The sequence below is a fragment of the Strix aluco genome, chromosome 10 (assembly GCF_031877795.1).
Source record: "Strix aluco isolate bStrAlu1 chromosome 10, bStrAlu1.hap1, whole genome shotgun sequence".
Classification (NCBI taxonomy): domain Eukaryota; kingdom Metazoa; phylum Chordata; class Aves; order Strigiformes; family Strigidae; genus Strix; species Strix aluco.
Window position 1 is genome coordinate 27,371,732 of NC_133940.1, and position 23,374 is coordinate 27,395,105.

The 23,374-nt window shown below is 47.8% G+C and overlaps 2 protein-coding genes across 3 annotated transcripts; both read right to left on the reverse strand.

The window, feature by feature from the left end:
- Positions 1-1,732: 1,732 nt before the first annotated feature.
- On the reverse strand, positions 1,733-7,896 carry LOC141927642 (putative P2Y purinoceptor 10). 2 transcript variants are annotated; one of them, XM_074834832.1, is made up of 3 exons: positions 7,562-7,896; positions 4,826-5,016; positions 1,733-3,987 (listed from the first exon to the last, which is right to left on the reverse strand). In XM_074834832.1, exons 2-3 carry the CDS (start codon positions 4,827-4,829, stop codon positions 2,825-2,827), a joined length of 1,167 nt encoding a protein of 388 aa, XP_074690933.1. In that variant the 5' UTR covers positions 4,830-5,016; positions 7,562-7,896; the 3' UTR covers positions 1,733-2,824. The 2 variants fall into 2 exon arrangements, with proteins under 2 accessions (XP_074690933.1, XP_074690932.1); XM_074834831.1 differs by lacking the exon at positions 4,826-5,016.
- Positions 7,897-12,202: 4,306 nt separating this feature from the next.
- LOC141927643 (putative P2Y purinoceptor 10) lies at positions 12,203-21,241 on the reverse strand. The gene is made up of 2 exons (XM_074834834.1): positions 21,064-21,241; positions 12,203-15,495 (listed from the first exon to the last, which is right to left on the reverse strand). Exon 2 carries the CDS (start codon positions 15,491-15,493, stop codon positions 14,471-14,473), a length of 1,023 nt encoding a protein of 340 aa, XP_074690935.1. The 5' UTR covers positions 15,494-15,495; positions 21,064-21,241; the 3' UTR covers positions 12,203-14,470.
- Positions 21,242-23,374: the final 2,133 nt, after the last annotated feature.

Sequence of the window (23,374 nt, forward strand, 5' to 3'; positions counted from 1 at the left end):
CACTGGGATTATTGCTGGCTGGTTTTGCCCTGTGAATAAAAGGTTTAATGCCCACAGGCAATAGCTTTGAGAGAGAAATCCTGCAAAGCTCTTAATTCACCCTGCCCTCTCTTCCCCCACACATCAGCTCCCAGTCCCTTGCTCTCCTTTCTCTTCAACTTTGAGCTTTTCCCCTGTAAGGAGTTAGCACACACCTTGGCCTCAGCAAAGCAAATCCTCAACGTGGCAGTTTTTCACCTAAATTTTCTTTGGGACACTGTGGAGCCAGACATCCCCCAGCCTGTTCTGCCCTGCTGCCCCCCATGACCCTCCCCAGCTCTTGCATCTCTGCACAAGGGACCAGCAGCATCCCTGTCTGTCCCCCCCATTCCATGTGGCATCCAGATGGCAGAGCTCCCCAAAACCCCACGGCTTGGGTCCTGGTACCCAGCCAGGGTGTTTGTGGGAGCAGAACTTGGTGGACTGTAATAAAACAGAAGGGCTGTCAGGCATCTTGTGGCCTCTGAAGGGCAGAAAGCACCAGTCTGTGCTGGAAAAAGATATTTCCTCAGGGTCTGGCTTGCAAAATCCTTGTTATCCAGTGCATCTAACCCAAAAAAGGATTCTTCTGCTGTATTTCCAATGCAACCTGCAGTGCTGGCAAGCCCTAGGGGCAATGGGGGCAGCCCGAGTAAGGGTTGCTGTTGTGTTTCCACGTGATGGATTAGTGAGAGTTTTTTGGTTTTCTTTTTCCTGTTTTCTTTTTGGAAGGGGGAAGCTGCCTTGCAGACATTTCAGAAGAGCTGTGCAATCTGAAAACAAGCTGGCGAAGTCCCAGCGGTAACTGGAGGTGTTGGGAAACCTGGAGCTCGTGCTGCCAGTAAGGTTGGAGCTGCAGTACGGGCTTTGTGGTCAGTCAGCAGGATTTATAAATATCCAGCTGTGGTTATTGAGGGTGACCTGGATGTCCACCCCAGCTACACAGGGTTGTTCCGTTCCCGGAAGACACTCACAGGCTAAAACCACGCTCCCAGTTAAGGTGCTGGTGGTGTCACTTATCTCTGTGGTGGCTGCCCAGAGCCACCTCTTGCCACAGCCTGGGCAAGGTTTTGCTTGGGTGTCCTGTTTTGCCTGCGCACGCTGCTGGGTTTGTGCCACCTCAAGATTTTTTTCAGCCCTGAAAACTTTTTTTTTCTTCTTCTCCCTCAAACAAACCAGGAAAATGTGTCCTTTTGTGGTGGGTTTGGTTGTCTTTTTTTTTTTGTGACAGAGGGAGGAGATTTGGGACAGAAAAAGCTGCAGAGCAGCGTGTTTTCTGCCTGTCTCTGGCATGCTATAAGTACCAAAGCGAATTCCTCTAGGTTGTCTGGATCTCCACTCGTCTTTCTAAGACCAGCCTTGGCAACGTGAGGGTAATCACCGCCCGCTCCGCGCTTCCCAGAAACGCTGCACGGGTTGGAAATGTGCATCCAATCATCAGCAAAGCTGTTTTCTATCAAACCCCCTCTGCCTACATTTACTTATATAATTCCCCGAGGGTTTTTTTGGCATTGCAGTCATCCATGCCTTAGCCTACAAGGAGGAAACCTCTCAGCCCCTGTGCTGGCCGCCGTGCGAGGGGCCATGGTGGCAGTGGGGCCTCTCTGAGCCCCCAGCTAGGGCTCCCCGCCTCTGCAGATTGTAGTGTTGCTCTGAGAGCAGACGTGGTGCAGACTATTTACAAGCACTTAAAATAATACTCATGATGCAAAAGTACGTGTTGAGATCATTTTATTTCCTCCCGCGTTTGAAGCTTTAAGGATGCACTTGGGTCAGTTTTGTAAACTTTTCTCAGTACCCAGTGAGCGCTGGGGCCTTTTCTAGTTTTTAAAGCAAAACTGAGAGGCTTGGATAACATCTTAATCTGCAACCACAGGCTTTAGCAAAATGCCAAACAACACAAGACTCCTAATAACACAAGAGATGGCAATGCCAACTACTAGTCCTCCCTGCTGCAGCTCGCGCCAGGTTTCTGAGTAAATGTGCCCTGGGAGATGTCCTTCATCCTTCCTCTTTGCTCGTGGCATATCCAGTAACAGTCTGTCTTCCAAGTATTTATCCCCCCATAATCATTTGAGCATCCTGTAGCTCCCGGGAGCCAGGCAGACTCCCTCGCTCAGCTCTTGGTGTCTTTTTCAGTAGCGTGAGCTGAGCCCAGTTTGTTTGAAAACTCCCTTTAACACCAATGTGGATATAGGTTAATACTCTTTGCTTGATACATGTTGGTAGAGTTATAGCCTTGCAGTCTAGATTAGGTCCAGATGATTGATTTTTTTTTTTTTTTTTTTTTGCAATGGGAAGAGGTTCAGTTTGCATGGAGATAACTAACTGTCCTGATCTAGAGCCTCACATGAGCATGGTGGGTGCTGTAGGTCGTCGAGGGCCGCAGGTAGCTGCGATCGGGGCTGAAACTCCCCCATGCTACCTCCCCAAGCTGCGCTGAGGCTGAGCTGCCTGCTTATAACACAGGATCTAGAAGGATTTTCAAAAATGACAAGTATGTAGAAGCACTGAAACAACACAAATGAGGGACCTGAACCCAGCTACAGTTCAGCATGGGAGAAGTACTGGCATCAGCAACAGCTGTTTCGGGTATTTTAACAATATCACAATGGAGAATGCTGTAAGGCAAACAGTCCCCAGCAGCAACAATGCAACCAGCAAGTCTTTTTGCATTGAAATGTCCTTCTAGGTTAGATCCTGGCATCTGTTGCACATAAGGGTAATTCAAGATGCATTTGGAGACCTAACACAATCTTCCCTCAAGCGATGAGAAGCACCTACATGGACAGAAATGGGTTCCGTTTCAAGAGATGGACTCCAGCAGAAGCTCGTCAGGTGGCATGGGAGGGATTTCCATACTGTTTATTCGGCCAAAGAACTTGGGAAGAGACCAGAACTTAAAGCGAGAAAAATTTCTCTTCATACGAATATCGTGGTGGGTTTCGGTGATGGAGAGACTGCTCCCACGGCGCGTGAACCGAGCTCGCAGGGCAGCACAGCTGTGGTGCAGAAGCTGGTCCTGGAACTCGGAGGTCATGAAGTAGTAGAGGACGGGATCCAGGCAGCAGTTGAGGCTTGCCAGGCAGAGGGAGATGGGGTGGAAGCGGAGCGTGCTCCTGTGAACGGCACAGTCCCGGATGATGTTCTCTATCACCATCATGAAGAAAGGGAAGTTGATGTGGTAGGGGGTGAAGCAGATGAAGAAGACGGCCGCGCACATCAAGACCATGCGCAAAGCCTTCTGCTTCTCGCTGGTGTTTTGCAGCTGTGTCGGACATTCCCGCAGGGACTGCCACATCTTCCAAGTGCAGCAGGCGATGATGCCAAAGGGGATGACAAAGCCAAACAGCTCCGCCACGGTCACCAGCGCGATGGAGGCTCCCGGGCTTAGCTGCTTCACACCCAGGTCTGAGAAGCACGTGTTTGTGCTGTTGGACAAGGCTGGGCTCCTCACCACTAGCAGGGGTAAGCACGCCGCCCCGACGAAGAGCCAGACGGCAGCGCTGATGGCTGCATCGTACCGCCGCTTCCAGTCCTTGGCTTTGAAGGGATGGAGGAGGAAGAGGTACCGCTGGATGCTGATGCAGGTGAGGAAGCAAATGCTGGCGTACATGTTGAGATACTTCAGGTAGAAGCACACCTGGCAAAGAAAACTCCCAAACGGCCAGGTGTGGTTTATGTAGTAATACATCCGTAAGGGCAGCGAGAGGACGTGAGCCAGGTCGGCCACGGCCAGGTTGATCATGAAGATGACAGCTTTGCTCTTCTTGCTGATGAAGCGGCACAAGACCCACAGGGCAGCGCTGTTTGCCAGCAGGCCAGGGATGAAGATGATGGTGTAGGTGGTTGCATACAGGGTGGACTGGAAGGACATCTGGGGATCGGTGCAGTTCCCAGAGGACATGTTGCTCTCCATCGCGGCCGAGTCTCTTGGTTCATGGGGCGATGAAAGCGGGTGAAGGGCTTCTGTAGGGAGTGAAAACAGATGCTGTAAAGCCAAAAACTCTCCAGTATTTCCCCACAGGGAGGAAATATGCTTCAGTACAGGAGAGTAAGTTGTGTGTAGGTGTGTGTACGGGGTGTGTGTGTGTGCAGGCCTACGTGCAAGGTGGGGGGGTGTGTGTGTGTTGGGAAGGGTGCAGAGCCAGACCCCGCTTACAGGCAGCGATCCCGGTCACCTTCCAGGCAGCTCCTTTCCAACTTGCTCTGCAGGATTTCATACCCTGCCACCCCCTAAGTTGATGCTGCGATTACACTGACGTTGCAGTTGAGCTCCGTAGTGTTTATCAATCTATTGCTAATGCCAGAGAGCTTCAGCTCCCTGGGGGTTTTCAGGACCACTTTTACACAGAGTTTTCTGTCAAACTCCCATCATTTGGTGCTCTGATTATGTCTACAAGCCATTTCATGGGACTGTAAATAAATAGGGACTTCAAATGGATCTAGACAGTGTCTTTTCAGATGCAGAGTTCTGATGCGAATCAGCAGCAAGGGCAATAATTAGCATCAGCAAATGATGGTGCTGGCAGGCAGCTGACCGGAGCAGAGGCCAGTGGGAGAGGTGCAGACAGATCTATCAGAGCTCTGGCTCCAGATTTTAAGGCTGGATTTATAAACTAATAGCTGGCCGAACACACGCCAGTTGCTCTGCCGGTCCTGCTAACTCAATTCCGGCACTCATGGCACATTGTGCAGGCATCGTGTTGTAGCAACAGAAATTATCCTCCAGCAACAGTTCAGGACATGAAGGAAGATAAATACATCTGCGTTTTAGTTAGAGTAGAAATTCTTTTCATCCATTTACCCATTTCACCTCATCCAGCCAGCACTGAGGGTATTAGCGGGTCATGGGGAGTTCACAGGTACTCGTGTAGCTCTCCGGAGAGGTGATGGATTTTGCCATTCGTGAGCAGAGCCCACAGGGAAAGGGTCTGCTCTTTCGGGAAGAGGCGATTCAGCAGCAGCAGGTTACAAACCAAGGGCCTGCAGCATCGTCTGCAACAAAACAGTGCAATTTTCCCTTTGGAAACAGAGTCTGTAGCTGCCTGCAAGGTGTCAGGCAGCCTGCCCTTCCCTTCCAGGAGACCAGAGCCTCGTATGGCAGAGCCCTGAGCACCTCTTGCCACTGCCACCCAGCTCCCCAACAGCAGTATTTAATTAAGCAGCAGCCTGCGGTGCTGTTTCCCGCAGCCCTGAGCCTGGTGTTTGCCACAGGGGTGGATTTTCTCTAAAAGCCAATCGCCCACAGCAGGGACTGAGCTGCTGCGCAGAGCCTGGCGCTGCTGTGAGGCACAGGATGAAGGCTTCTCTCCTCTGTTCCTCCTCAGCTAGGCAGCTCTGCAGAGGGGCTGCCACATTTTCAGTTTCAGGAGGAAGGTTATATGTTTATATACATAGATATCTGTAGACACATATATACCAAATACAGCCAGCAGCCTCTCGGCGGCCTGCCCACCGCTTGCACCTCTGATGTGAGAAGGGTCGCTGTGTTTACCCCCATTTCTGTGCCCATGTGGTGCTTACACTCTGCTTTCCAAACTGAGCCCTAGCCAAACTGCCTTCTCCCATTTGATTATTTCTCCAGGGCTGCAAAAAAAGCAAAGCTGAAGCGAAACCCTGGCTGCAGGCGGGCTGCTGGGCTACTGAGTGTACCTTTTGGCTGCTGACTGGCCTTGAGCCAGCAGCCCCGGGTGGGAGGTTTCTGATTTTTCCCCTGTGCTGGGACATGGCAGGGGAGCAGGGATGTCTGTCATGAAGGGACAGCGAGAAACAAACCCCTTTGGTCCCTGCAGCGTCCCTGTGTGCTCCTCACCCGCCTGCAAGCCCACGAGGGGCTTGTGCTTGGCTCTGGCCCTGCTCTCGGCCAGTGCCCTTTGCACTGAGTCTGTTTAACCCTGGAAAAGTGGTGGCAGGACACCTTGACTTCACATCCCTGTGGAAAAACAGGGAGGAGGAAACTGCCAGGGAGTGTGGGGAATGCAGCTATTGCCAGCTCTTGTCACAGCCTTCCAGCGACAGGGGTGGCACTTGCTGGTCTGGGCTTGTGAAAAGGATTATAGAGTGCCCAGCGTCCCTGTCCTGCCATCTCCTCCCTGCCACATGCCTCAGCCCAAATCCTAAACCTTGTCCCTGCAGGCGTGACCGTGGGGAGCCTCCTTGCTGGTTTTCTCTGGTTTTTTGGCTTTCCCTGGGAGCAGAGGAGCCTGTTTCTTGGTGGGAGGGCTGGTGTCATTCCTGGTACCTGACACTTTCAGTTTTTAGGTGATGGCGCTTGTCAGGGCACCTGGCGAGAAAGCAGCAGGGAGCTCCCTGCAGAGCCCCCGCTGGTCTGGCTTCAGGCCAGTGCTCCTTCACTACCGCACTTCCTGAAAGGGTGGATTTTCTTATTTATTATTGTTTTTCAGTTTTCGCCTTGCCCCAAGCCCCTCCAGCCCCCCCCCGTGCTGTGATGCCAGTGTCAGGGTTGAGATACTCCCTTGGGCATTGGCAGGGGTTTTGTTCAGCAACTTCATAAAACCTGTACAAAATGCTCCCTGTCATTCCTCGGTTGTCTTCCTATTTCATCCACGCACAGATTTACACATGGGCAGGAGCACGGGAGGCTTTTTTTAACTGGAAAAGGTGAATTTTATCCAGCTGCATGCTGAAATTAGAGGGGAGACCAGTATCACTGCCAGAGGAGTAAGATCACTGATTGTGGATGTAGCACTGCAATTCATTAAACATAAAGTAACTCTGCAATTAATTAGGAGGTTAAGGCAGCTATTAAAACACCCGTGTTTCTTTTTCTGGGTATGTTAGCAGTATCTGTTTCTGGAGGCATATGTGTCTGTCACTATTGGAAATCGCCTGGCTACTCTGAATCACTCTGCACCCCACCCAGCCCTACATTGCTGCGGTCTTGCATTTACTACTCCCAGATTCACTGGCAAACTTGCCCTCATCTTTTCCATGGGTTGGTTGGACAAACCAGGCTAAAGCTGAGTGGCTGGGGGGAGCGCCCAGGTTGGGGAGCCCCTGGGCTGGGGGGATTGGGGCAGAGCTGCTTCCCTTCAGCTCTGCTCAAGTCTGGGATGCTGGAGGGAAAAGCAGTCTAGGGAAAAAAAAAATATTAAAAATCCCCTTTTGGCTTGAAATGACAAGCTCCTGATTTGAAGTAGTGGAGGCTTTCTGGCACTTGTGTTTTAAGCAGTCATTTTGTTTGTTTAATCTAGGCGCTAATAGGAAATGCATAAACAGAGCTGGTCAGTTACGGCAGCTTCTGTCAGTAATGACAAAACTGAAGTATTTTGGGTAAAACAGGCTTTTCCCGCATACTACCACGCACAGCATCCTGCTCGGACACACCGAGCTCCACTCACCCAGCCCTCAGAGCCGAGCGAGACAGACATGGGCACAGTCAGAAGCTGCTGGGGATGTGGTACCAGCTTCTGCCCGATAAAGATCTCCTGAAGAACTACTAAAAAAAAGTGATAATATTGCTGAAAACTACGATAGCTTCAGTCTACTGAAGAAAACATGCAGCAGAAATCAATCTTACCTTCCTGTGACTCCCATCCTTCGGGGGGGTGACATCCATGCTAGAGAGCAGGAGGAATGAGCTTTCTGCTTTTATTTTCCACCGAGTTTTGCAGCGATCCCAGCCCCAGCGACTCCTTGTTAAACTTCCACATGTTTTCGGAGCGCTGGAATCCTGCCGGCATCTGCAGCCCAGTACAGTGTCTGCAGAACAGGAAATCCTGTATTTTGTTTCTCTTCACCACACAAAACGTGTACAGCTAATGACGTTAAAACAACTGGGAAGGCGATGACGTTTGATCCAAGTGCCATCCGAGAAAGACCTCGGACGCGGATTTCTTTCCTTCTTTTTGCACAGAAGTTGTGATGGTGTCCTTCAGGCGAGCTGCTTCTGCTTTTATCCACGGTCACTTGCCATTTGCTTGCTAAAAGCTATAAAATACAGAAGCAAAAATCTTCCAGTAAGTGCTCACTAAAGGAAAACTGAAAACTGTGCCAGTGTAAGTTACTGGAAGGTAGTAATTTTCCTTCATTTTCTTGGAAGTTTGGTTAGCCTCAGACTATCAAGGCTATAGGCTAAAGCTAAGGGTTTGGACTTTATTTCAGAAATAAATATGATGGTTTAAGGTGGAGACTTCCCAAAAAAACTATTGTTTAAAAAAAACCCGTAATGTGCATCATTCCCTATTTCTTTTTTTTGCCTCCTTTAATTTCTTTCCCATATATATGTATTTTTTTTAGTTCTTTTACTGCCTGCTAAGCATGACCTTCTTCTTTCTGAATTGCTGAAAACTGGCAGGCATATATTGTAGTCTAACTTATTGTGAGCTGCCTCATTTCCAGCTGAACGGTTTTACTTGATATACAGTGTCACATCTTTCGGCCCAGGGCTTGCAAAGATAATATGGCTGTTGGCATCTTTCCCTTTCTTACTGTAGGTAATGTATAAATAGAACTATTCTTGCTCCATCTATTTTTCTGTAGTTTGTCCTATGACCCTGAAAAACTATCAGAAATGTAACTGTGGAAGAGAAATGAAAGAAGGAAGCTATTATAACCTTTAGCTGTAGAATAAGGGCCCAGCTCAGGGTCTGGGATAAGCATCTTTCCCCACACATCCGAGCCCACCGCTCTGCTGGCCCCGCAGTTGCCAGGGTTTCTCGGTGCTGGCCACGGGGACCCCAGTGCGCTCCCATGCCCTGAAGTGGTGCTTCATGACAGTAGCATAGAGAACAGAGAAGAGGATCCTTGACCTGAAGTGTCCTGTGGTCAGTGGAGATGCAGTTATTTAAATGCATTGGTCAACATCCTGATGAAAGTGAAGGCAAGACCAGTTTATATACAGTTTCTATACCAGCCTTTATAGACATATCTACGGGCTCTTCATTAGCACTTGCTTATCCATCACATAAACGTAGCCTGCTAGCAAATAAGTACCTGTGAAGCCCCGTGCTTCTCATCTCAGCTGAGAGTAAAGTGACCTGCAAGATGCAAAAGCTGCTTATTGTTCCAGCTTTTCTTCTTGTGCATCTTTTTCAGCAGCTGATCCTGCTCCTTGGAAGACAGAGCAGTGCTCGTGTGTTTGCAAAACGTTCACAGATTCGCAGAAGGGAGGCTGGCACTGCGCCCTGTCCCTCTCCAGAGGTTAGAGGTTTATCCCGAAGCAAAGTGGCTGTTTTATCAGGATATCCTGCCTAGGACATCCTACTTCTGTGTCTACAGCACACATCCAGCACTGCATCCAGCCATGTCTGAGCCCTATTTTTAGGTAGGTGTTTACAGCAGGGCTGCTGGGGAAGGAAGGGTCAGTGGATGTCAGACCGTAGAGAGGGTCAGACTCACACCTCAGGGTTCATAACCACGTCAAGTCCTTCCTCATTGCTTTTTTTGAGTACTTTTGCAGATCACAACCTTCCTGGTCGCGAAAGGCTGGTGGATTGACAAGCCTCAAGCCCCTTCAACACATATTAATCAACCTATCTTTTCTTCTTTCAACTGCATGCGTATTTTTGATTAGCTTTTCTGCTCTTCTGGCTCATTATTGATACTAAACATGAATTTAATGCTATGCGATGTTGTACTTTCAAAAGCAGAAGACACAAAAGAATTTTTAAATAACCGTGAGACTTTATCTAAGGCCTCCAGAAAAAAAGGTCGTCTTTAGCCTTTAGCCTGGTATCCTGTGGGCAGAAGGCCAAATGCATATAATCAGCATCTCTTTAAGTGCTCAGATATTTAAGAAATATCTGACAGGATGCACCTGAAGGATGTATGAAGAACAGTAGGGCATTCAGGAGGAGGAGGTCTTGTTCACACAAAGCAACTCACCCTTGTGCAGAGACTTGCTGTGACTTGACCAGAGCCCTCGGCATGTGGCCCCTGGGGGTGGGTGAGTCCCTGGTGCCCTTTGGTACACGGTACCTCTCGCCACTGCTGTGGTCTCTACAGGGACAGCAGTTTTAGGAAGCTTGGATTTATTTTACAGCAAATAATTGTTTGTCACTCCCCACCTTTTTGGGCTAAGCCCTTGTGTAACCCACAGACCCAGCATTTTTGGTGAAAATGCACCAGTCATAGCCCTGAAATCTGTTAAATGCAATGAAGCATTTTCCTATTTTTGAGCTGGCTCCTGGTTGTTGAGCTATTATCCTGCATTTACAACACTTTTTTTTTTCTCTGCGCAGGGAGCTAGTAATTTCATTTGAGTAAAGAAAACGAAGCTGAAGTACTCACAAGATCCTGCAGCTCCGAATTTGAGGCATGGGGTTTCTTTCCAAACCTGTTTGCTGTCAAGCACAGGAGGGCCCTTTCTCAACCAGGAGAGGAATTACCAGATCTCTGATAGCAGATAAGATGGGATGGCCATTTGCTGGCACTGCAGGGAAATGCATTTTCTTTTGCTAACAGGTGAATGGCTCATGTGCTAGAGAAGGAGAATATGTCACGCTGTGGTTTTGCCCAGGGCTGTGCCATCAGGGTCATGCACTGCTGTCGGTGCAGGTGACTTGGAGACCTCACCGTGTTTCCACCCTGACCAGTTCCCTTCGAGGTGAGGCTTGATGCAGGGTTGCTCCAGCACCCGGTGCCTTCAGATCCATCCTCTGCAAACCTTCACAGCTGTACCTAGCCTCTTGATTCAGTTAACTTCTGCCTTTCTGTGGCATCTCTGAAAGATTGTTTTTTGTGTCTGCCCAAGAAGGATGAAGATGTCTTCTTTTTGTAGCTGGTGAGTCTGGGCGATGGGACCAGCACAAGAGATAATCCAGGAGCAACATCATGAAATTATATTTCCTCTTTTCAAAATAATAAACAAGTTTTATGGTCACAGGAAATGGGGTGAATTAAAGGAACCGGAGCTGGGCACACTGTGCCTTTGAAAATGTGAGAGTGCTGGCAGTCAAAGCCAGCACCTGCAGCCCCAGGTCTCGTGTTGGATCCAGCACCTCTGTTGTGGTTTGAACTCAGCCTCTATCCTGGCCAAAACCAGGACAACTGCCCAGCCACCAAGGCAGCTGAAATACTGTCCTCCTCAGCAGTACTGCTGGGTTCATCTGTTCTCCTCCTGAGGCACGCTGCTGAGGTTTTGGAGGACTTGAACTAAAGGCTTTGAGTTTCACCTATGGGTTTGTGGAGGCCAAATGGACAGTCTTTGATTTCTTTACGTGCTTTCAGAAAATTACAAGTTTTGCTTCATCTCTTTTTACTTTGAATTGTTGCTTTTGCCTAGCTCACTGTCCTGACCTCTTGGCTAACTTTCTGTTGTGGTTTAACCCCATCCTGCAACTAAGTACCACGCAGCTGATTTAACACTATCCTAGCCAAAACCAGTACAACTTTCCCCCACACCAGAAGAGACCATTAGACCAAGTTGTCTAACCTCCTGTGAATCAAAGTGATGTGACTTGAAAGGCTGAAAGTGTTGAGTGTGTGACTTTTCCTCACGGGCTGGAGCTGCAGTATATAAAAAGGACAGTTTTGGGGGGGTCTAAGTGAGTTCAGAGGGTGAGTGAGGCAGGAAAAACAGGGGAGAGCATGAGCAGCTGAGGTGCTTGGAGATGCCATCATGGTGATGGGGAACATTGTCCTTCATGGAGTCACTAAATCCGTTGTTAAGGTAAAGGGTGGGAGAGCCACCATCACTTGGGACACTCAGACACTGGAGCAGGTATTCCCCTGCCAGGGCCACGTTATAATTCTCATCACGCAGGGGACTGTAGTGACCAATTTCTGCTTTACCAATCTTGTCGTAAATTGTGAGAGTGCTTTTTTAAGCTGGGTAGATTTGGATCTGCAAAATGATTGTTGGATGAGATATAGAGAGATGGTTTCTGTGGTCCTGCCTACATATAAAGACAAGAGCAGTTGCTCCTCACCCAGTCACACGCCACCTGCCCCACAGCTATTCCCATGGAGGACCTTCCTCACCCCGAAATACCTCCAAATTCAATGTAAGTTTAAAACTTACACTTTACAATGTAAGTTAGAGTTTAAAAAAATAAAAATAAACACGAGTCAGAGTGGGGTGAAAACCTTTCTGTAGACAAGTAAGCAATCTGTTTAAGAATAATAAAAGTTGATGCACTCCATCACTTGACCTCTGATTCAAGGAGGAATTGATTCCCATTCAGTTTTCTAGGTATAAGTGATAACTATAAAACTCAGCTTATGTTTGCAAAAATGCGTTTATTTTTTAAGCATCAGGTTTTTTGAAAGAAAAATGTAGGACAAGCTACATAATTACCATAACAGTACCTTCAACTTGTTTTCATCCGATAAATGGAGAATTGCATGAGGAAAAAAACTGCGGTAAACAGCTCCCAGTCACGTGCTAGCTGATCAAGGTCCATAAAAATCCTCAAAACAACCATTGAAACTCAAGTGTCCTTCACAGACAATATTATACAGTGTCTAGCTTATGAGAAAACTGCTAAATTGACAAAAACTTCATTATGCATGCTTAACTGTGTACCTGCACATTAACCTCTGCTCACATTTTTAAAGGGGCTACTTGCAGCATATAAACATGAACGTGTATCATTGGCATAACGAACTGCCAGTTAAATCAGAGAAAACATGTTTATTGACCAGTGGGAGATGTTTGCCTTCTCTGCAGCTTTCTCAGCAGAAGCCTGCAATAATACACTCTCTGTGACAGTTATTTCCTTCAGACAGGTATATTTGGCATTTTCACTTACCCACATGTGTGATTCAGTTCATCGTACTGTAGCCCATAATCATCATCTCACAAATGGGAGGAGAACTGCAAGAGCTTATTATATTTAATCAGCATGTCTTTGCTGCCTTTTGGAGGAATTGCAGTGTAATGGTTATTTAAACTTGGCTATTGTTTGCTTTTTCCCATTTGATTGTAAAACAGCCAAGTGGGAAAACATAATATGCAGAAAATTTTTGGCTGAGTTAAAATGTAATTAAGTGGAATTGAGTAGTTAGCTTTAAAATATACTTAGCAAGTGTTTCTGGTATCTCTTCTATTTTTGTGTTTCTGGTATCTCTTCTATTTTTGTGTTTCTGGTATCTCTTCTATTTTTGTAGCAACATATAAGATGTTGCACTGGTGCTTACTGAGAATTGTACACGTTCCTTTTGAAAAAGCACAGGTTTTCAAAGGCCATAAATCAGTGCCTGTGTTCAGCCAAAACAATCCCCAGGTAGCATGAGGATACCCTTGAAGTTACACAAAGTGGGTGAACTTGGCCGAAGAGCTGTCACCAATTTATTATAAGGGGTAAATTGTCACTGCTTGTCATAGCTGTTTATAACAATGTAAACATTAAGATCACAAGAGGAGTTGGTGGAAAAACATCACGATGAATAATTTACTTAAGAAATTAGCCTATGCTCTATTAGCGAAATCACCTTGGCAAGAACACCTCTCTTTTTTAAAAGATGTGTCAAGTGAACCCACTGAGCCAAGATTTTCTGGGCAGATCCATTGCAGGTACCTCTGGGCCCAAGAAGCCCCACAGAGAAGAAAGTGAGGACCTGAACTGTACCACCAGTATCACCAAATCCACCTGCACCGATGCAGAGTCTGGCTGCGCCCAGCCTGCGGCGTGCTCCTGCCCCTCAGGCCCAAAGTCAAAGGCCACCCTGATGTCCCCTTTGCCAATCAGGGCAGCTCGGAGGGGAAGAAATTCACTCGGAACAAGGGAAGGACCCACTCTCTGGAGTGTTTGAGGAGCCATTGAGAGAATTTGTCTTGCAGAGGGTCTTGCACCAGCTGTAGGTGCAAGTTACAGGATGTGTCGGCAATTAAGGAGCAAATTTAGAGCTGGGTGAGGAGGAAATAATGAATGAGAGCGGGAGGGGGAGTGCGGGGAAGGTGAAGTGGAGGTAAGCGTGGTGACCAGTGGTCTGTGCTCAAGGCCAGGAGCGGGCAGGGGTAAGCTGGGACTGCCGTGCTGAAGCAAGCTGCCACCCGTCATGTGTCTGCAGCCCTGAGTGCGGAAACCAAAACTGGTGTTTATTATTACTGGCCATCTTCAGGTTCTTGTATGTGTGGTGTGTTTGTAGCAGAGAAGACACTTCAGCAGACGTCAGTGTATGGACCTGGGATTGTCTTTGGCTTGATCGTAGAGCCATGGAGTCGGAAAAAGAGAAGAAAAGCTCCTAGGATGTTTCCACCATTTCCTAGCAAAAGCTTTGTCACTCCCTCCTGTATATTTTCTCATCCAGCTAGGTCAGGCGTGCGGTAGGTGTAGTCACGCCAGCTGGGTCGCTCATCAGCTTCCAACACATCCGTCTTATGGTCTTAAACAGAGTTTTATCTTCTATATATCAAAAGATTTCCACTGCCATGAAACTCCCCTGAATAAACTTGCAGGATCTTCCACAAAGGAGTTGGTAATCAAGTATCACAGAACAGTTCCAGATTTCATACAAAATATCTTCCTTTCAGCTGGCTTTTTTGTCATTCCTTAATTGATGAGCCACTCTCTTTGCTCATCAGCCGACTCCTGATGACCATGCTGCTGTGCCTTGATATCTGGTCCTGAAACTCTGAAGTCATAAAGAAATACAGGATTGGATCCAAACAGCAGTCCAGACTTGCAAGACTTAAGCAAAAAGGTTGGACATAGAGTGTGATGGTACTCAGGAAGCAGTCTGTAATTACATTTTCTTTCACCAACATGTAGAAGAAGAAGTTGATGTGATATGGTGCAAAACAGACGCAGAACACAATGGCACACATGGAAACCATCCTTAAAGCCTTCCGCCTCTCACTGCTGTTTTGCAGCGGTATCTGGAAGCCCCGAAGAGAGTCTTTTGTCTTCCAAGTACAGAATAAAATAATGATGAGCGGGCCGATGAACCCGAAGATCTCCGCCGTGATTGTCATCAGCACGGTGGCCACCTTACTGTCGATCTGCCGGACTTGAAGGTCTGCAAAGCAGGTATTTGTGTTTTTGGCCAGGCCATAGCCACGCATGATGGGGAATGGCAAGCACGCTATCCCAACGAAGAGCCACACCACAGCGCTGATGGCTACGTCGTACCGCCGCTTCCAGTCCTTGGCCTTGAATGGCTGATACAGGAAGAAATACCTCTGAACGCTGATGCAGGTGAGGAAGCAAATGCTGGCGTACATGTTGAGGTACTTCAGGTAGAAGCACAGTAAGCAAAGGAATCTCCCAAAAGGCCACGTGTAATTAATATAATAGTATATTCGCAGTGGCAGCGAGAGGACGTGAGCCAGGTCGGCCATGGCCAGGTTGATCATGAAGATGACAGCTTTGTTGTTCTTGCTGATGAAGCGGCACAAGACCCATAAGGCAGCGCTGTTTGCCAGGAGGCCAGGGATGAAGATGATGGTGTAAGTGGTTGCATACAGGCTGTTTTTGAACGTGATGTTGTGACTGGAGCAGGTCTGGTTGCTCTGTGTCATGACTGGGCTGCTGGAAACATCTGTCATGGTATAGGGCTGGTGGGTCATTCCTGTAGAGAACAAAAACAAGGGCTGTAAAGGCAAAGGCACTGCAAGAGTTGTCAATATTCACATTTGCATTTCCTATCTGCCTATTCAGGACAAAGTAGAGGTTTGGCAATGTCTTCTGTATAAAACATCCTGCTATCTTCTTCAAAGCTACCCCTTCAGGGTCTCCCGCTATTCACACAGAGGTGGGGGACCATTCCTGTATCATCCGTCCCCTTTCCAGGCTGCCTGAGTGCCATGAGCATGGGTGAAGCTGTGCCATGCTGCTAATGGAGGAGCAGGAGAAGCTGCCCATCCTTTTGGCAGCTCAAGGTCATCTGTGGTTGGGTCTCTGGGTAGCAGGGGAGGAATACATGGCAGAAAGGTGTGCCATAGCCCAGATTCTGCATGGCCCAACAATCAAAATGTGGGTGCCAACCACTGAATGATACCCACCATTAAGTTGTACATTAGGCATTGTGCGGGTGACATGTCTCCTGACCCCACCGGTGGACCTCCTGGATCCACCTTCTCTGGCATGATGGGGACAGACCACGTGGAAAAGGATAGCAGGGAGCAGGCTTGAAGAGTTTGACTGTTGCAAATGCAGCCAGTGCTCCTGACATGTGCTGCCCTGTATTTAAGCTAATGTAACAAGCAGAGAGCTAGTCAGATCACCAACTTCCATTTCTCACCACCCCAGCAGCCTCAGTTCAACACTTTTTTCCATCAGATAATTTTATTTTTAGATACCTCCAATTTCTGGCTCTCCTTTGATTCATATGATTCGGGATGGCGAAATGTCACATGTTGAACTGTTGGGCCATCTTTCTTTTGTCAGCTTTTGTAAGTGGAACTTGTCTTCAGTAAAGCAACACAGGGAGGAGGAGTTTGGTTCTATCGGGTATTTCCCCATAGGGTTATAGTTCTCATTACAGTGATTCCCTCCTGTGTTTAGTGTAACGGTTAAAATTGACTATCAGCTTCCTATTTCATGTGGCACTGCAGACACTGATTCATTCCTTCTGACTCATTTCCTGCACCACTGGCAAGGGGCACTTGCCAGAAAAAGTGTCTCTGTAGGTAGATATTAGTAACTCGTACCCTGTCACTAATGTTTTTTTCCTTTGTGTTACAAAGAAAGAGTTTAATAGCTCTCAAGTGGCAAAGAACACAAATAGCTGTTTTTTCAGCTTGTAAATCGTTGCTGTACTTGGACTTGGCATCTCATACAGACACTGTTTAAGGCTACTATGGAAGGGTTGTAATTCAGGCCCCAGAAATGCTCAGAGGTGGCAAGGTCCCAGCATGGGACACAGGCCACCCTCGCCGTAGCTCTGGCTGACACTGACGGTGAGCAGGGCCACCTAGCCACTACTCTTGTGGGTTCCCGAAACAGATGCTGCTGCCAGCTTTCTTGTTTTTCTTTTTAAACTTGCCTTTCCTTTTCTCACAGTCTTCAAAAAGCAAGGTCTGCATGTTTATCTCTTGCAGCACCCTCAGCTTTAGTAGCTGGGCTACATCCTTCAGTTGTACCAAACATCAAAGAAATGCTGCAGTCACGAAACCCTCTATCTAATCCCCTTCCTTCACCAAGATGGCATGAGTACATGGAGGCCAGGTGCCTCGAGGCACAGCTCCCATGCTGGATTTATCCTTCCAGGGCAATCCCGCCAGTCTGCACTTTGCTCCCAGTAATCCTCGCCCCAAGGCAGCTCTAGGACAAGATGCTCTGCTCTGTGGTAGGGTGTCCCCAGCTGCCCCCATCCCAGGACACCACAGCCATGCTCCTACCATGAGGCCGTAACACGTTCATGAGGAGGGAAGAGGCTCAAAGGATGCTGGAAACAAGGGGGAAGGATGCACTTGGCCCATGGCCTTATCCTGGTCTGAGAAGCAACGTTGGAGGCCTCCCGCTCTCCTTTCTGGTGCTTCTCAGGACACTGACAGGGAGTGGACAGGGCATGGAGCTGGGAACTGGGGTGTTCACTCAGGGTGTTGCTCCTCAGAGCAGTAAATTGGGGTTACATCCCATTTCTTGAGGGTGCTGTGAATTTCTGGCACTTTGGAGATTTGTGTTTCCTTTCGACCTGGTTTGTGGGCAGCTCTAGCTAGACATGCTGTCTGCTGCCCTTGCCTCTGGTGAGAACACTGCTCACTACACCCAATTCCTGTCCCTTCAGGTGGCCTCCCACTTTGGCACAACACCATTAAAGAGTTACTTTCAGTTATTAGCTGCCTGCTTTCCCTTGGATGTCAAGGTTAGGCTGACTGTCCAGTGCTCCTCCCAGACACGAGTGCTAGGTGGCCATTGAAACCATGGAAGATTGGGTACATTCGCAAAATGTTCTATTTTAAGGACACGCTTATATTTAAATGCTGGCCTGTGGACACGTGTTCTTCAGTTCAAATGAGTCATATAACAGTCAGTTTGCTTACTGAGGTCCCTAGATACAGTTAGTCCTTAGTTACATTTCATGTGACAGCTAAGGACCAGACCGCCACATCAGCAATCAGAATAATCAAGTTCAGGCTGCTGACTCAAACTGGCCTCTGAATGGAGCCATTTAGGGTAAACCGACGTGCTCAGGCTGCGTCTGCTGTGACAGGAGGGTGATGCTGAGTGCACATGCTTGATACCAGAATTCAGCCTTCGCTTTCGGATTGCAGCAAACTGTGCCCCGGCCTGCAGATGAGCACAGGGCTGGGCCTCGAGGGCTGCGGCGTGCCTGAGACCGTGGTGGAGCCCACAGAACGGAGAGGTTCCCCCTCGGCCTTCATCTTTATCTGCTAATTGTCCACAAGGTGTCAGAGTTAATCAAGATTTCATTTCTTTGCCCTTCTTAAGGTATTTTTCTAACCCCCAAGGGAGTAGGGCTGTCTGACCTGCGGGAGGCAGAGGCGGTGGTGTGACTGTGTTCTCATGAGTTTGTGTTGCTGTCTTCTAGGGTGATCCCAAACTGCAAAACTCTTGTGTTGCTGAATCATAGAATCACAGAGCGGTTTGTGTTGGAAAGGACCTTAAAGATCATTTAGTTCCAACCCCCCTGCCCCAGGCAGGGACACCTTCCACTAGCCCAGGTTGCCCAAAGCCCCGTCCAACCTGGCCTTGAACCCTTCCAGGGAGGGGGCAGCCACAGCTTCTCTGGGTAACCTGTGCCAGGGCCTCACCATTATTTCCTAATAACTGATATTAGGGGAAAAAATACTACCAGAAGTAGTCCTCATTGCTGGTATTTACAGGTAGAAGAGTCCTGAAGAGCTGCACTTTGATGGACACTAGGGAACTGCTTTGAACCTTGGAGCTAAAAGGTTATAAAACCCAACCTGTGGAAATGCCGGTGATGTCCCATCCCACCATCCTGAGCAAATGTAACACTGTGATGATGAATGGGAGACGTATGGCCCATGGAGTCGGAGAAAGCCTCTCCTTTGCATTCAGCGAACTCACGGTCAGGCCATTTACAATGAAGAGGACCGAGCAGGATGACCTGCCTGTCAGTGCAAAAGCTTTAACACTTTTAATATATACATGGGTGATGGCTGGCTCATTGGAACTGGGCACTTTCTGAGAACGAATGACTTCATTGCAAAGTCATAAAAATATAATGAGATTAAACCATCTCTTTAGGCAAAATGCACCCAGGCATATGCACAGGGGACTACAAAACAATTGTACATCTGCCCTTCCTCCCACTCCTCTTGTTCGGATTGAAGCTTAGTCCCACACTGTCCCTTTATCTTCCCACAGGTGCACAAAAGCAGACACACAGAGATAGCACTGAATGTCGGTCTGAAATTAGGTCCCCAAAGCTGTAAAGAAAGCAAAGTCATTTGCTGCATGGTGTGTGTACAGCAAAGGCAGAAGAGGCTGAAAAGCTCCAGCAGATTTTATCAATGCTTATTTAGATTTTGCAGGGAGACAGCTCCTACTGCAACATTGTTTTCAGAATACAAAATATTTTTAAAAATTGGTAGCAAATGAATACACTGTTATCTAACTGCTGGTTTTTACATTCCAACTAGAGTCTGTATTTCTGAGGCTGTTGCAATAAGGACATAATTAAGCGTGCACGCTGTTACTTGTAGCTGGACATGTGGAAACTAAACGTGGCATTTCTAGGAAAAAAATGTTCATCTTGATAGGACTGAGAAGCACAGGACTGCCGTTCCAGAGTCCTGGATCTCTCTGGCATGCCCATCAGCAGACAGGTTAATTGATTTGATTAAGGCACAAATGCTTCAACACTCTGCCCTCATTGCGTGGCCGTGAATCTCGCGCTATTGCACTCGCACTTCGGTGTGAAACCTCTGCAGTCAGAAGTGGAAAGTTCTACAGTTAAGGGTACTTTTTCTGGTTTTCTTCTTCCACAAAAAAAAAAAAAAAAAAAAAAAAAAAGAGCAGATCTGGGTTGTCTGTTCTGTTGTGATGAGATGTTTTCATTTTGCAACACTAGTCTAATTCTCACTCCTGCAGCTCCAGCAGCAGCAGGATCAGGACACGGATGGGCAGCAGGATGCCGACAACCTCGTCGGAGCACTTGCTCCGGGCTGGGTGAGGGCTGTCCCACGCATGGACTTCCATCATGGATGCAGTTCCCGTGGCTGGTGATGTTTGCACCAGAGCCAAGGTCCCAGCACTTTCACTTGACACCAGAAAAGATGCCCTTGAACAAAAATCACACTCTTACTTCACACATCCTACTGCTCCAGCCTGCTGCTGAAGTCCTCTCCTACATCAATCTGTGGCAAGCCAGATTTGACATACTGACTCACCTTCGGTGCAATTCCCTTTTGATTGACTCTAAGAAATGTCAGATTCCGGGGCCACCCATTATGAACCCTGTCTATAAGTGCCAAACTGCCTATGTGCTATTTCCTGGGCTCCCACCGGGGCTGAGCTGCCGCTGCAAGTGAGTGCAAGCCCCTCAGTAAACCACCTTTTACAAAGCTCAATTTAAAAGCTTCAGTCCGTGAAGTAAATTAAGTTTTAATCCAGACTGCAGTCTGAATTATGAATTAAAACTGCCTCAGGGTTCTCATTAACAAAAACAAGTCCAAGCAATTGTGTTATTTTTGTCATATTGTGTCCCCCTGGCTAATATTAATTTCCTACTGTTGCAACTCAAAGAGCGTTGGATGGCATGAAGACAGGCAGCATGTAGATTTATTTTTACGGCAATATAAATCACCGTCAGAAAAAACAGATTTGCAAGTTTCCCTTACTGTCAATTATGATTTTAAAATAAAATATCTTCCCTGAGAAATCAGGCAAAAGAAGGAAATTGAGCCTAGTAATGACACCGGAGAACAGTTGGAGAACTGTTAATTGCCCACGCTGTAACATTTTGCTTTCTCCTGCAACAACAGTTCCATGCAGCCGCCGTTTCTACTCCTCCATGTGTTCATACAGAGGATTGGTGCGCAAGCTGGGCTGCTGTTTTTTCAAGACTCAAAGCACCACAAATCTCCTCCTGGCAAGAGCCAACCCCTACGAAAAAGCCCAAGGAGTGCAACGTTTTCATAGGAAACAGAACAGGCTCGTTAAGGTTGGTTCTAGATTGCAAAGAGAGAGCTTAAAGCAGCCTTACCTTTTCAGGCAGAAACCCAGCTAAGTGCAACTGTGCTGTCAGGAGGAAGTGGAGTGTCCGGGCTGCACCGCACCAGCCTTGTTTACATGTGCACAGCGACCTGAATGACATCACGGGGTGCTGCAAGGTGCTGCTTTGCCTGCGGCTTCACGCTGGGGCTGGGGCTGGGGTGGGCGCCCGCCTCGCAGTCCTTACGTGCCTCTGCGGGACTTGCTCGGCTCCCAGCCCCGCTCAGCTGAGTCCCGGCCAGGCGTACACACAGTTGCCCCAAAATCGGGTTTGTGTGCCTTCGCCCTTGGTGTTTTCTCTCTCGCTGCTCCACTGGGATGGCTCGGCACCCCCCAGGCTGCTGAGTGGGAGAAGGTCCCAGGTGGAGCTGGGTGCTGCTCTGTGTGGGGTACCCCTTCCTCCTCTCCCACTCTTCCTCCTCTCCAAGCACGAGCTGCCCATGGAAACACTCCCGAGGTTTCTGCTTGCTCCTCCCTGGGAAATTCAGCTTTGCTCTTGCCTCCTGATCGCAGGGCTGTGGATGGTCATTGCTGTGCGTGAGCCTCGGCTGGTGGTTGCTGTTTCACCTAGTGCTAAGTCCCCTTGCTGATGAAGTCCAACTTCCCAACAGCTTTTTATAGCACTCGTGTAAGCCTTGCTTGACATTTCTCTTGAACTAAATAAGCAGGCAGCTGGGTTTACACTTGCTGGAGTTCATAGAATCAGGATGGTTTGAGTTGGAAGGGACCTTAAAGAGGTTCGCTGCCAGCAATGTCAAACAGTGGCACTTCTTAAATTGCTTCAAGCAATGGGGTGAAATCCAGCCTCACCCTTACCCCAGGGGATAAATCCATTAGTGAGGCCAGGACTCTACCCACTTAGAGGATCTAATTGTTTGGATTTTCAGAAAGCCGCCAGGAATCTGCCCTGTTTTGCCTCTTCAGGATGGGCCTCTGGCTCACAGCACACCACTGTCCCTGTAGCTCGGCAGTTAAACTCTCTGCTCTGTTGTGGTTTAAGAGGGTGAAGTGGAAGATCACTGCAGCTACTGCCTGATGTGGGGACAATATAGATGTTGATGTCTGACCACTCAGAAACCCAAAACTGATGGCTCTGATGCAAATAAGAATGCCCCACCATGAGCATCCCCTAAAACGCAGTGCTGTGCTTTACAGACAGTCCCGTTTCCATGAATTACCAAAGGCGGTTGGTAGAAGCTGGGAGATTGTCAGATGTTTATTTTAAAATTATTTATATGGGCTTCATGAAAAGCAATAGTGAGCTTTTGGCCGATGTTGCAGTGTTCATCAGTACATCCCGTTTAGCTGATTTTTTAAGTTGTTCATCGGCAATGGGAATATTAGGTGGAATTTATCCAATCACAAAGTTGTCTTTAACATTAAATCACCGCACAATACTCTGCAGGCCAGCGAGCAAAGCAGAGCCTCATGTGGGAACAGCAATTCAGAAACAGTTCACTGATTGACCCCACTAGCATTTGTGGAAAACAAACATTATCAACTCTTCTGCAGCTGCTCTCTTGTCTGCATGAACTTCCATCTGTAATGCTTTCATCCCTCACTCGGTTGTCACTGGCAGACCTGACTGATCTGAGCAAAAGCCACAATCTTTGGGGAAAGGAGAGATGAAGTTAATCACAGCTGCACTTGTACATGTTGGTACATGAAACGTTGCCGTCACAAAAGTAAACTATAACAATAAAAAGAGTGCTTGTGAAAATACACTGTATACTTAAGAACAGGTCTACTTACAGAAAGGATGCAGCTCCTGCTGTTGCTCTGTACTCATGCACATAAATTGTTCTGGCAGTCTGGTTTAGAGCAGATTGTTATATGAGATATGTAGGACCAAGAAAGAGATTTAAAGGCACAAGCCATAGCACTTGCAGAATAGTTCTGCTGAATTTCTTTGTGCTTAAATTTATCCAGTTGTAAAGCAGGGATAACATTTTCCTGTCTGATACAGAAGGATGTTTGCTGTCTGGACTTTTGGAAGACTCAGCTAGAAGTTTAGATACATTCAAAGCACTTTTAAGTGACCTGTCCTGTACCATGCACGCTTGGTGCTGGAAGAGGACTATGGCACAGCCAGCCTGGAGGCCCCGAAGCTCACTTGCCAGTTCTGCGTATCAGTTATCCTGCAGGCAAGGAGTGAGGAAGTGGCTTTTTCTGCTGATAAAACTGAACTTACTCCAGGGATTTTGCAGACAGTTATACTGGTTACAGGTGTAGTTTCCCTATTTGCCCTAATTATGTAGGTAAAACGGATTTGCATAGCATGCCAAAGACTGTTCCCACTCTTG

Excerpts from the sequence above, each read along its gene's own strand:
- LOC141927643 (XM_074834834.1), bottom strand. The coding sequence starts at position 15,493 with ATGACCCACCAGCCCTATACCATGACAGATGTTTCCAGCAGCCCAGTC.